The 13,796-nt window shown below is 42.3% G+C and overlaps 1 protein-coding gene across 1 annotated transcript; it reads right to left on the minus strand.

Annotated features, from left to right (window-relative positions):
• Positions 1–5,371: 5,371 nt before the first annotated feature.
• Positions 5,372–13,459, minus strand: LOC147331748 (homeobox protein Dlx3b-like). Its single transcript, XM_086287955.1, has 3 exons — positions 12,636–13,459; positions 10,088–10,272; positions 5,372–7,974 (listed from the first exon to the last, which is right to left on the minus strand). Exons 1-3 carry the CDS (start codon positions 12,985–12,987, stop codon positions 7,528–7,530), a joined length of 984 nt encoding a protein of 327 aa, XP_086144081.1. The 5' UTR covers positions 12,988–13,459; the 3' UTR covers positions 5,372–7,527.
• Positions 13,460–13,796: the final 337 nt, after the last annotated feature.

Raw genomic sequence — 13,796 nt, forward strand, 5'->3', positions numbered from 1 at the left:
AATTGAAGGCCAAGTTTCATATAATCGAATGTCAAAGACAAGCTGCAAAGTTAAGATCCCCAGGAGCTGACACCACAAGAAGACCGTTTCCTCTGTACTGTATGCAGTGTTCTACAAGGTTTACAGGACTATACGGCCTTTATCCAGACAATCTGGAACAGGATGCACACAGCAAATCCCTGGCCTGTCATGACTGCCCTTTACCATTAGGCCCAACATGCGCACTAGAACCTAAACATGTGGAAGAACTTTATGCTCAGTGTTGAGGTCAGATTTAGCCTAAGGCAGTTCTCAGCGCAGAAGATGTGGAGATGGCAGCACCAATAGGGTAACGGCTTTTGGTGGAGGCTACATGATGGTGTGGCAGAGCATCTCCCTCATTAGAAAGACAGACTTGTCATTATTGTGGCAATCTCAATGCACAGAGATATTAAGATGAGATTCTGCAACCAGTGGCATATTAACACAGTTCGCAACCAAACTCTGATCTCCAAGATAATAATGCTTGCTCCTGAAGCCCCTGTTTGTTAAATGAATAAATTGTTAAATAGCCAGTATGTCTTGTTTCTTCAGACTTAAATCATCTAATCCAGTAAACAAAAAACAAACAAGTCAGTAGCAGAATAACCTGTCTGGCACCGAAAGAAAAGATTTGACAAGTTTTTCATGGGCGCAACCCACATAATCAACTCTGCTGCTCAACCCACAAAAATGCATTTTCGTTACAAATGTGGCAGCAAGTAAGTGTTAAAACAGGCTTTCCAACAGTATAAGCCTTACTGCCAAGAAGCAGTGTTACAACAACACCAAATACAAATATGCTTTGTTTGAGTGACATACACTGGAATAAGGCTCGCTTGGGTAAAGGTATGGGCAAACTGTCATACAGTGTACACATTTTATTTCAGTCTAAATGCATTTTTTGGATCCAAAATAACCAGTATTAGTTTTGGTCATGAAAAATAGGAAACCAAATTGGTTTCCTATTTTTATAGAACTGTTTTATCCACTTTTTTCCTCCAAATACATTGGCCCATATCAAAATTCCAAAACTTATAGTTATCTGGGCACATGAGCAAGTCAGCCTATCCTATTTCAAGGAATTTCACCCAAGTCCATCAGAAAGCTAGCACAAAGAGGCAACCACACACTCTCACAGTCGCATTCAATTAATATTCATTAACAACACTAACAAACATGTCTTTGTAATGCGGGAGGAAAAACCTGTTGGAAGCCAAACTGGCACGGAGAACATGTATACTCAGGCTGGCTAGCAGATTCAAACCGAGGACTTTCTTGCTGTTGCTGCTGTTCTGTTTGTTTGTATTATTGTAGGGTCTTAACCTTACAATATAAAGTGCCTCGAGGCAACTGTTGTTGTGATTTGCTCCTTGCAAAATCGTGAGCTGTTAACCACAAGCAGTTAGTTACTATAGAAATACGCAGATACATGTAGCTTTGATTATTAGGCATTATCTGTAGCACCCATTTGTTTACATTATGTTATTACTGAGAGACATAAATTGCACTTATAGTATGTTCCTTCCTGTTTGTCCTTGCTTATAGGGGATGGTGTGATAGTTCTGTCTATAATATTACTGGATTTGTGCTTATAATATAAACTGGTGCCATATAAATGAAATTGAATTGGCTTAAACAAATTGATGGGCTCAAATGGTAAATGGCCTGTATTTGTATAGCGCTTTTACTAGTCTCCCCTAGGGACCCCAAAGCGCTTTACACACCCAGTCATCCACCCATTCACACACGGGTGGAGGCAGCTACAGTTGTAGCCACAGCTGCCCTGGGGCAGACTGACAGAAGCGAGGCTGCCATATCGCGCCATCGGCCCCTCTGGCCAACACCAGTAGGCAGTAGGTGAAGTGTCTTGCCCAAGGACACAACGACCGAGACTCCGGGGCTCGAACCGGCAACCTTCCTGTTGGCGAACTCCCAACTCTTGAGCCACGATCGCCCCCCCCAAATGGGTCAACTGACTCTTCAGCAAGTGCATTCTTCAGAAAAGAACATCCCTCTGTTATTATTTGGTTTGTCGTGTATTTTATTTTTGTTGTAACATAAAAGGCAATATCTCAAAATGGACACAGACGGAATAAAGATGGTGGCTTTAGTATCAGATTTCAAAATCACATATTTTTCCAAGGTCAGCACACACATTACACCTCGAGGCAGGGAAAGGAAAGTAATGTCAGCTTCCAGTCTGTCAAGAAGCTGTCATAAACCTTTCTTCTGCTGCGGATTTTTTCAACTTGGCTTGCATCAGGTTATGCCGTCACCTCTTCTCACCTCATCTCACCCTTTCAGCCCTCCTGCAAATGTTAAAGAATTTTTTTAACTGCCACCTCGGCTAACCCTCCAAACACACTGCGCAACTTTTTCACATTAATATAATAAGATGTTCATTTTCTCCAAGTGAGTGAACATGCTTGTAAAACTCATTCATGACAAAAAAAAAGAGTCATAACTTGGCATGGTTGTCTTTGGTTGCATGAATATAAGCTGAAGATTATTTGTTAAAACTGTAATCTGTCAGGCAAAAACCCACAATGGAGTACCAGTCACAGGTCGCTACAAGTCTCTGTTTGCCCTTACTGTCTGTCTCCCTGTGATGTTCAGGTACATTCCTACCTGACACCTGGAAGCCGAGGGCTCAGCACAGGAAGGTGTTTTAGTGGATTTATGGTTTAGGGTCCACACCCTGCACACTTATGGATTCAGGGGAACGTGTCAAGCAAATGTAGACATCTAAGTATAGTTCTCACATTTTCCTCTGCCTTAGCAAGGTATGAGATTTCTTAGATAAAATCTTGAAAACAAACGTTATTGGCCAAAGGAATGCCTGATCCAAGTTTTTGAGCTTTCAGTGTTGCTTTACAGCAATTCAGGCGTCATTTATGATATGTTTACATGAAGATGTGATAAAATGCATGAAATTTGAATGGTTCACATTAGAGAACAAACAGCAAGTACAGAAGGGCAGATTAGCGGTTTTTGAGCATTGAGAATAACCAAAAACTGCTGACACGAGCCTGTGACTTAGTGTCCAGGATTAGCATCCACATAGCAATGACATACAACATACTCGTTGGGATGTGTTAAACATGGCATAATTATGGAAGAGCGTTTCTGCCACACACGAAAAAAAAGTATCCATAACTCAAAATTTCGAGTTAGCGCTTCCAATCAGTGAATGAGATCATTTCCTTGTTACCCGGAAGCTGAAGCCCTCAGCTACAAATGCTACAGCTAAGCTACCAGTATCACAGCCAGTCATGAATGCACAGATTGCTGAGTATTTTCAGTGAGGCTTCACAAATGATGAAATCCTTGTGTTATTAGCTGAATCACATGGCGTTACTATCAGCCACGTACTCTCGAAAGCGTCAGTTTGTTGCAGTCTGGTTTTGAGTGTGCATTCCTCTGCACCATATCCTTCCGGGTAACAAGAAAATGACGTCATTTACGTAGATTACAGATTGGCAGAGCTAACTCGAAATTTCGAGTTATGGATAGGGTTTTTTTGTGGCAGAAATGGGCTTCCATACTTAAAAGCACATGCACACACACACAAAACTGTAAGCCCACAGATATATTCAGTGTGTTACTTCAGTCAGCACTTTTTGTATTTGGTTAGGTTGGCCTGTATGCAGAATCAGAATCAGAAAGGTTTTATTGCCAAATGTTGAGCAGGTTTACAACATCAGGAAATTGCTGCGGTGCTTCAGTGCAAACATACTGTCATAAATTACACTAAAATAGACATTAAAATAAAAATAAGAATAAGAATTAAAGGTGCTAAGTGGATAGATATATACATGATATATACATGAGTGCAGGTGGTGATCAGTGCCAAACATGGAATGATGCAGTGAACGCAGTGTAGGGTCATGTGTTAGTGGTGGGAACAGTCATATGGTTATTGTTCATGTGTCCGACAGCAGAGGGGAAGAAACTGTTCTTATGGCGAGAGGTTCTGGTGCAAATGGACCGGAGCCTCCTGCCTGAGGGGAGCAGGTCAAACAGACTGTGTCCAGGGTGAGAAGGGTCAGCTGTGATCCGAGCTGCACGCCCCAGTGTCCTGGAGCTGTACAGGTCCTGCAGAGATGGGAGTCTGCAGCCAATCACCTTCTCAGCAGAGCGCACAACACGCTGCAGTCTCTGTTTGTCCCTGATAGTGGCTCCAGCGTACCACATGGTGATGGAGGAGGTGAGGATGGACTCGATGATTGCAGTGTAGAATTGCATCATCGTCCGTGTTGGCAGGTTGAATTTCTTCAGCTGCCTCAGGAAGTACATCCTCTGCTGGGCTTTCTTAATGACGGAGGTGATGGTGGGCTCCCACTTCAGGTCCTGATGAATGCACTTGGTGCTAGTGATAAATCAGAGTCAGAATACTTTATTAATCCATCCATTCGCTTCCGCTTATCCTTTTCAGGGTCGCGGGGGGCGCTGGAGCCTATCCCAGCTGTCATAGGGTGAGAGGCGGGGTACGCCCTGGACAGGTCGCCAGTCTTGCTTTAATACTTTATCAATCCCAGAGGAAATTATGTAGTCACAGTTGCTCCTAATGTATATGTTGAGGCTTTATGTATACTGAGCTGTTTTAGACTATAAGAATAGTTCTAACATTTTCCTCCATGTGACTTTAGAAGTAGTAAAATCTAAGCATTTGGTAACCAGGAAGGAGTGCAGAAATATGAAGATGCCAATGCTGAGCACAACAGAATGCAAGACAGGCATCATAAAATCTAGAAATGCATTTGAACTAATGGTGTTGAACAATGGAGGAAGATTATTTTATTTCGTGGGAGGTTACATTGCTCTGCATAACTTTCCTTGCCATTCCTTTTAATGTCGTGGTATTTCAGACAAAGACACAATGTCATGTTTTCACTCTTCCTAGTAACATTGTTTGAAAGCATGCAAGTCTGTGTTCTTCTTCCTTGTCACACCCTCTTTTTGTTAGCTAACCCATGGGTTTGGTTGGTTAAGTGTAGCTTGTTTGTCACAGACACACACACACACACTAACTCTGCCACACAAACATTTCTCCTCCCCTTTTCAAGTGTGTGCCACATGAAAGCGGCGTACACCCGTCTCTCTCAGTGTCAGCGGTGTGTTATTAGCATCCAGAGACTCCAGAGTGTCTGCTGCGCTGTCACCTCCCACAGCCTCCTTTACACGCACCCTGCCTGTTTGTGTGTGTAAAATATATAGATGGGCGCAACCTGGATCTGCTGTCTGACTCACTCCGAGAGGCACACCAAGAGCGCACCGTCAGCACTACGCCTTTGTGTGTTTGGTGTATTCACGCGTAAACACGGGTAGAAATGAAAACACCAGCAGCAGATTGAAATACACAAAATAGTACATTTTATTTTCGGTTTGCTTTTTCAACTTTACAGAAAAAAAAGCTCCAAAGGCACAAACTGTTGTGCTACTTCATATCTACACTTGACACTATAAATAAAAAACCTGAGCACAGCACACTTCTGAAAGATTATAAACAGCTTGTTTTTAAAAATATTTTAGCACCAACTTGCTAGGAAGTGAAAGGCCAGGGGATTTTGTTTTGCTTTGTTTTTTAAAATAAAAAAAGTATTACTGAGCTAGCGAAAACACCAAAAGGCTTTAAAAGTGTGAGGAAATAACTAAAGTGATATAATCAGGGTTATCTCGGTTTAAGATTTAAAGAAAGGCCGGGCTATGATGTTTAAAAGATGTGGGAATTTATACTACAATGTGGTGAATTACGGCACTTGTAGGTTGTATTTTAAGCATTAGCATTTTTACAGCTTGGCTCAGGCTCAGCTGCCCTTAAACTTTTTGTAGCTGCGCACCAAACCTCTGTTGGAGGCATTTATTATTAAAAAAAAGATTAACTGAATAATATGTCTGTCTTTGGATATGCAACGCATATTCTGTGACCGGGAGTGGAGGATTCCAGCAGAGGAGTCAAACTCCGCTCAAGTATGTGTGTTCACTGTGTAGCAACAGTTAGCAGCTAGTTAGCTTAGCCTATCTTAACTTAGATTAGTTCTACTTATATGCTCTTATAAACTTTTTAAAACCCTACACTGCAACTTACGCCATAATCTGATGTGTGCTTCCTTATAAATACAACTATGTTTCGGATCAGCGCCACCTGCACTGACACTTTTGAGACCAGTATTGCCGATTCCTCCTCTGCGCTTCCAGCTACTTTCTCTTCTGTCTTAATTTTTTTAATTGACTCATCTTTTATCCCATGTATGATTTGCAAACAAGTCCACGTCTCCTATGCAAACTACAGGCAGCTGTGGCACTCTGCTTTTGATTGGAGCAATTACAAAGTGGTTTTTGATGCAACACCCCCTTTGTGACCAATTTCACCCGTTGGCTGCAAGCAACCTCCAGGACTCATTCGCCAACCAGATGGGGATTATATATTTTTCACAACCAATATGGCAGACTGCATCATGCCATGCACTGAAATTATGGGGTGGATTGAATATGAGCCACTTTTTAAAAGAGCATCTTTAAGTGTTTTTAAAACATATTTCAGCTAGTTTAGCTTTGTTTCTAACTAACTATATTGGCTAGAAGCAGCTATTCTGGCTTTTAGCCACTAGCCCCCAGAGGTGAGTTTAATACACTGCTCATACTCATGTTCAGATGCTGACTTTGTAGCTACAACCAGCAGCTGGTTAACCTGCCTAACCCTTGGTGTAAATACTGGAACAAGAGGTGCGGCTCTATCTGAAGGGGGGGATCACTTTTAGTCTAAGCCAAACCTCTAAACTGAGAGCACAAGCTTTGCTCTTCACTTCCACACAAACCAAAACCACCTGTTTGCTTGTGTTGCTAAGTCCGCTTTGTTGTTCCACAGAGGAAAACAAGTTTCATTCCAGCAAATGTGAAATTACATGCTGGTAATTATTCTCCTCTGTTTCGCTGTTGCGTTGATATGTTATGCGTGTAATGGTCATCAAGCTGTCATATTCTTATTCTATATCAATTCCAAGCCCTGCGCTGAAATAGTGTGGCAGGCTTTCTTTTGATGGGCGACTTTCAGTAGTATTACCAGTTTTAGTGGAATAAGTCTGTCTAACTCCCCCTTACAGAAAGAAGAAACGTGTGAGGGAAATACTGAGCATTTCTATATTTTTCTGCATAAATATATTCAGAATTCAAATATTTATAAACAAAACATGAACTGTTATCAGTGATATTGAATATAAATGTCAGTCTCTGCACTAAAAAACCCATTTGAATCACCCCGGTCTCCCACAGTGTTGTGAGTTCACCTTGTGGGCGGTGGAGGGTAAATGAGGCCGACACTTGTTTTCAATCCACATTTGCAGCCTGTGTGACAACATGTGTTTCGGGTTTTTGCAGTTATGACTCGGATTTGATGATCACTGTCAGGTGTTTCTGCACACAGCACAGCTCAGAATCATCCAAAAAAAAAAAAAAGCCCCAGGTGAAGCCCAGGACTCCAGTCAAAATGTTGTCCATTTTTCTACATCAGTAGACGGCTCCCATACTCTGTGTGGCCGACGGAGCAGTTGGTGGTGCGTGGTGCACTTGGCCTGACTGTGAGAGACCTAAGTGTGCACCCTGCTGTTGGTACCAGTTCTGGTGTGTGTACTCCCCCATATAGGCAGGTGGAGAATCCACCGGAGGCTGATAGGGAACCTGCCCCCTACTGGTAGGATCCAGCATTGCACTATTTTTGACGCTACCGTTGCTGACGTTTGGGTTGTTGCCGCTCCCGCTGCTGTGGTTGCTGCTGTTATTGTTACCATTGCTACTGTTGTTGTTTTCCCACACAGCTGGGGATGGAGGAGAGTTGCAGGCCATGGAGTCACTGGCGTCTGGACTGTGTTCAAGAGGAATATCACCGAGCGGAAACTCTCCGTTCTTGTAGAGCTTCTTAAACTTGGAGCGACGGTTCTGGAACCAGATTTTGACCTGAGAGGAAGAAGATAAAATGTTGAAGCAACTTAAATATTAGGATTTGTTTTTTGGCCACTAGTGTGTGACATATTGTAACTATATAGTTTGAGCATAGTTTGTAACTATAAAGTCTGAAATAGTAAAATATCCTTATTTGGCTTCTTGTTTGGAATTTCACTAGGATTGATACCATAAAGGTGTCACCTTGGTTTGGATTTTTTCCATCTTAGAATTTCGTATATTTTTGCCTTCACATGCAAAATCATCTATTTTATGCTTTTTAAAAAAAGCATCAAAATAACTACGACAGAAACAGAGCTATTGAAGTTTGCCTCAATAGCCGTTTTTGTGTTTGCTGTAGCGGGGAGGTTCAACTTTTGATGTTGAAACTTGTATTTCCAATCGACTAGCAGTGAATGTTTGCAGACAAGTCGGCATCTTCCACAAGAACTACAGGCGACTGTGGTAATCTGCTCATGACCAAGGCAATCACAAGGTGGTTTTAAGTGCATGCACCTTGTGACAGTTGTGGAATACACATTGTTCCTCCATGACCGGTTTCCACGTGACTACTGGAAAACTTATGTGAGAAATTTCTATTCATATTTTTCAAAACCAGCTGCCTATATTACGCATAATTGACTGGTAAGATTAGTCAGAGATATGGGTGCATTATAGTGTTAATCTAAGCCACAAGCAGAATGGGGAGAGTTTGAAGATAAACTTATTCTTCCTTCAACTTTCTATGCTAACTCTATAGCTAAAGCCAGCACCTAGTTAGCTTACCGTCAGTTTTTAATGTACCTATTTTCTTCTTTCTTTTTAGCACTGTTTTGCTAATCAAGTAGAATTTCTCTGCATAAATGTGAGTTTTCTCAGGCTTTCTAGCCAAAACATGCAGTAAAAAGCTTAAATAATCTAATTTCAGGCAATTTGTCTTAATTGTATGAATTACAGACAAGTTTAGCAGCTAGCTAGTAAACGCTATGTAGCATTTAGCTGCCGAGGAGGCAAAAACTGAGTTATATCCATTATGTGGCCAAGACAAAGTATTCCAAGTCTATTATAATGTTTGTTATATTTCATTAACCAGTATTTTAAAGAAATACAGATTTATATAATTTTTTTGAAAACTCACTGCCTTACTTAAATGTCTGTATCATTGCCTTAATCTCATCTCAAAGTCATTTCTAAAACGCACCTATTCAACAGCTGTTACCAAATAAATCTTGATGCAGCTAATTTTTAAACAATAAATAAGCTTTAAAAAAAGAATGAGGCATATTAATTCTTGTTTAATGTGGACTTTAAAGAGATTGTTAACCCTATTATTCTTTTATTTGTCAGTGAATGCTTCAAATCATATTTCATGCTTTTACAAGCTGAAGGGAACTGTGCTCATGTCTGTGTTTGCTTAAAGCTTGGGAATGTTACCCGAGCATGACGCAGTGCAATGATTTACAACAGCTGTGATAAAACAACTCACACCTCAAGTTTTGTCTTTTATCACTCAAGCACAGATAATACGTCTGCTAGTAAATCATCAGGGCACGGAGATTACGACAGCAAAAACCAGACTGACACACTGCAACAACTCGCAGCGCTGCCTACAGTTAAGGTCAGACGTTCAGTGTAGTGTATTTGTGTTCTCCTCTATTTTCATCTGGGGGAGTTTTAAAGCGTGATTTTTTTTATACATTTCACATTTTTATTTCGGAGTGATTCCAGTTCAGTTTTTTGTAAATTTTATATATTGTAGCATCTTTATCTTCAAGTTTTGAGACCTCTGAAACTTTAGAGTACACCTCAAACACCTCAGCTTTCTGCGCTGTGAATCTTTGCATTCAGCTGACATCGCTGCTAAAAAGCCAGCATCACTGTCCATTCAGCTGCTTTCATTTCTCACGTCTCTGATAGTTCCACTGCTTTAGGGCCTTTTCAGTTTAGACCCTGGCTTACATATAAAATGACCTTAGGAAGCCAAATTTGAATGTGAAATACTATCAGTGCATCCATTTCACAGGACACTTCACATCCTTTCCGTGCTTCCACTTGGCCGGTACTTCCGATGCTTTTAAATTCTGCAAGTCATGACTGAACTGCAAAGTTATCACCCATAAAGTCTCACCTGCGTCTGTGTGAGGCCCAGCTGTGCAGCCAGCTCGGCCCGCTCTGGCAGGGCCAGATACTGGGCTGTCTGGAATCTCCTCTGCAGAACTGCCAGCTGGTAGCTGGAGTAGATGGTCCGGGGCTTGCGTACCTTCTTGGGCTTCCCGTTGACCAGCCTAACTTCCACGTCTGGTTCTTCTTTCACTGCAGTGGCGGCGAGGGAAAACAAAAAAGAAGTAAAAATACTGCAATATTTTAACTGACGTATTACCCTTTCACGCCTACGTTTCTCATACAATGAACTAAACTTGCATTGTTTTACTACAGGGCAGTTGGTGCAGAGAAGTTTTAGCACAAAAATAGCCAGAGCCACTGCAAACCCCGAAATTTCAAAGAAATTCCGCCAGCACTCTGAGCTTATAATTTTGGTCTGAGTGTCTCCCACAGCTGGGGAGGGAGACAGAGATTTATAGGTGCTTTTCATGTAGCCTGGAGGCCTGACTGTATACAACGCCGCTCATTTGTCCTGTTGTTATTCTTGTATCCTTTTTTGGGGGTCTGTCTTTAAATATACAACCCCTCGTTGTTTGTATTGGAAGAACACATTGGGCGGCTCTGGTCCAGGACATAGTGTGAGTTATTTAGTAATAAGAAAGTCAGCAAATTGATCTTCGGCTCCTCCAGTCTGCAGTGTTCGACAAGTGAGTAGTAATAATCAATGCTAAATGAATCCCCATTGCATCATCAGTGTGTGTGATTTGTACAGGTGCATTGAATAAAGCAGCTTTTTAACAATAGTAAAGTACTGCATGCATGCCTGAATCTGAAAGGCAACTATTTACAAAGCAGTCTATGTTGACAGTTTTTTTACAAGCTATTTTAATTATAATAGGCTTAAAAACATCATTTTGAAATTGCTTTTCACGTGTAAGAGTTCCAAAAGAGACTCATTACATTCCACTCCAGTGTTTTTCTTGCAGGCTTTGTAGCCAAAGTGGGAGTTATTCTATGCTAAACTTTTATATTCTATATTAAACCCACACACTGTGGTTGTTTAAAAAGTCATGTGCTAGACTCCGTACTTTTGAAAGAGAATTTAAAGGATTTATAAAGGAGAATAAAATGTATTTAAAGAACCAGTTTATACTTTAAAAAAAGGTCTACATTTCTGGGCTGTGTTCAAATTCATTAATCGTTTGGTTACGGATGATAGGGTTTACATATTTGCACCTTTGTTTGTTTATTTATTTTTCTGGGCGTGGCGACAGGCTTTGCGTGATAAGGAACCATGCACGTTGAATGATTCAAAGGCCAAGGCTGACTGACAAGTCGTGACACCTGATGTACGTGGCTGTGGGCCAAAGTCCCCCGGGGCCGTTTCCAGGAGTGAACTCCCAACTGGAATGCCAAAAACAGTACACCAGTCTGTCAAGCTTGTTTTTTCCCTGTAGTTTGCGCCGGCACACCTTCCAAGCTCTAAAAAGGAGCCCAAAGAGAAATCTTTCTTCTTTGTTTGTTTTGCACTCAAAGGGAAGTTACAGAGAACTCCCTTTATGGTTGTTGTTGAAAATGTTGACGTTGCTGTGCTATAATACCGACACGGGATCAGCACGTTGAGCCCACTGTGAACCGGTTGCGTGTTAACAAATGAGTCGTTCGCTGCTGATACCGGTGAGGTTGAAAAGTCACTGATTAGAGCTGGAACGTGGCTCCCATCCAAAGGCCTTCGGCCCGCTCGTCATTTCCCTATCAAAATACGATCTGAATCAGGTTCAAAGCAGTGATGATAAACAGGAGCGTTTTGCACCGAGGCTCTGCTCGCAGTGACTGAAGCTCACCGGTGATGATCCCCGTTTCTTCGAGGAATATATACCCATCACGTCATCCTGCCTCATAGAAACTACACTGATGCCTTAATTGTTTGTGATATCCCAGACAAGCTTCCCATTGATATGTTTATCGACGTTAAAGCTTAGATTTTTATAGACTTGTCTTTCCTTTTTTAAAACGTTTGGGACTTTTAAAACAAGGTAACACAAACTGTAGCACTCCATCAGCTGCATATGAACATGGTTGTTTTGTTTTGTTTTTTTTACTTTGTAGAGTTGAAGAACAGCTACTCTTCATAATATCTTTGTGAGTCTTCTTTCTTTCTTTACACAGACACGTTACAAGGTTATTTCTCAACAAAGTGATAGCCAGCGCCTCTCCCCGGAGCCCAGCACCATTGTGTGTGGGATTTTGCTCCTGCCTAATCATTTTCTCGTGATGAACAATAGAAAGTTATTTGAGAATCCGTTGAATGCTTCCACATATCTATGAAATGTGATGTGTGGAAAGTTGGACGCAGTGGAAAAATGAAAAACAAAAATAACTTTCTTTTTTTTCTCGTGCGTAAAACTCATGCGCAATTATTGGGTTCATGTGGCGAGACATGAGCTCTTGCCATACATCAGCCTCAGGTGGTCAGTGTGGCTTTGACAAAGATGGAGAGCAGCTTACGCAACAGTGCTTATCACATTTATGCTCATATTTTTTTTTAAATTTTCCGTTACGGGTGAACTTACCGCTGTCCTGCAGACTTGGCTGAACCTCCCTGTTGAATGCTCCGTGCTCCCTGTATGCTGCATGGGGGTAAGGGTACTCTGCCTTCCCAACGGGGTAGGCACCGCCGGGACCCATTCCGTTGAGGCTGTAGTGGTGGTATGCGTACGGGTTCATGTGCTGAGCGGAGTACGGCTGCTGTGCCGGGTAGAAATCCTGCGAGCCGTGGAGCGCGCTCTGACCGCTATAGAAGCCCATATCTGTGGAGGAGGACTCCGGCATGGTCGGGGAATCCTTGGAAGCCGAGATGGAACCACCGGCCACGGGGATGGAGGGCTTCTTCTCCTCGAAGACAGGTGAGGACTGCCCGTTCATTTTCAGGCGTTTATCTCGCTGTTGTCGTCTCAGATCGGGTTTGCTCTGAGCTCCGAAGCAGCACTGTTTGGAAACTCCTCACACAGTCTGAAGCTTGCGTTCCCAAACTCCCTTGACGCAGCAGCCAGGCTGTCCACCGTGGCGGCGCCCAACCCAACTAGAGCCCCTAATTACAGGGCGCGCCGAACTGAGCCAAGCCGAGCAGGACAGAGAGGAGTGGATTTCTCCTTCTCATTGGCTCGCCTGCTCGTTCCCTGCCTCTGCCCTGAGGCCAAGACAGCGCTGTCGCCTGTCTGGCTCCCTTCTTTTCCCCACATAAACCTCCAGTAAGCCTCTCCTAGGGCCTTCACCAGAGCGCGTAAATAGCTGGCAGGACTTACTCAAAAGTCCTTATTTTATCTACCTCGAAATATATTCAAGTTAACATAGAGAACCGTGAGCAGAGCAGATAAAATATGTAGCTACTAACCAAACTATGCGTAATGGTGTTGCGATAAGGAGTGTTAACGCATTAACGTAATAGTGCTGCCTCCCATTTAAATGCAAATAGAGCCAGGTGCTGTTTAAGAACACGTTGGGAGTTATTTACAGTTAATCAAGGCTCGTCGTTTTCTTCTTTTACATGTGTCAATGTGGGGCCCCGGGCTTCTGCTCTGCCTGGGATGGGGGGAGAGAAACGGCCAGCAACAAACCTACTATAAGTTTTGAGTGCATGTGACATTCCCGAGAGACAATACAGGAGGATAATGGTAAAGCTTCCTTGCAGTACCTCAGTTTGAAGTGAAACAGTACAAAGTGCTATAGTTTGC

Source organism: Aulonocara sp. 'chitande type north' Nkhata Bay, linkage group LG4 (genome assembly GCF_057382095.1).
Source record: "Aulonocara sp. 'chitande type north' Nkhata Bay isolate Kocher_YH1m ecotype deep benthic linkage group LG4, A_spYH_male_GT1.1, whole genome shotgun sequence".
Classification (NCBI taxonomy): Eukaryota; Metazoa; Chordata; class Actinopteri; order Cichliformes; family Cichlidae; genus Aulonocara; species Aulonocara sp. 'chitande type north' Nkhata Bay.

Bases quoted from the DNA above. Each gene is read 5' to 3' on its own strand.
- LOC147331748 (XM_086287955.1), bottom strand. From the start codon at position 12,987: ATGAACGGGCAGTCCTCACCTGTCTTCGAGGAGAAGAAGCCCTCCATC. The intron at 10,273-12,635 runs GTAAGTTCACCC...CCGCCACTGCAG, and splicing joins GCCAAGTCTGCAGGACAGCG to TGAAAGAAGAACCAGACGTG. The intron at 7,975-10,087 runs GTGAGACTTTAT...TCTTCCTCTCAG, and splicing joins TGGGCCTCACACAGACGCAG to GTCAAAATCTGGTTCCAGAA.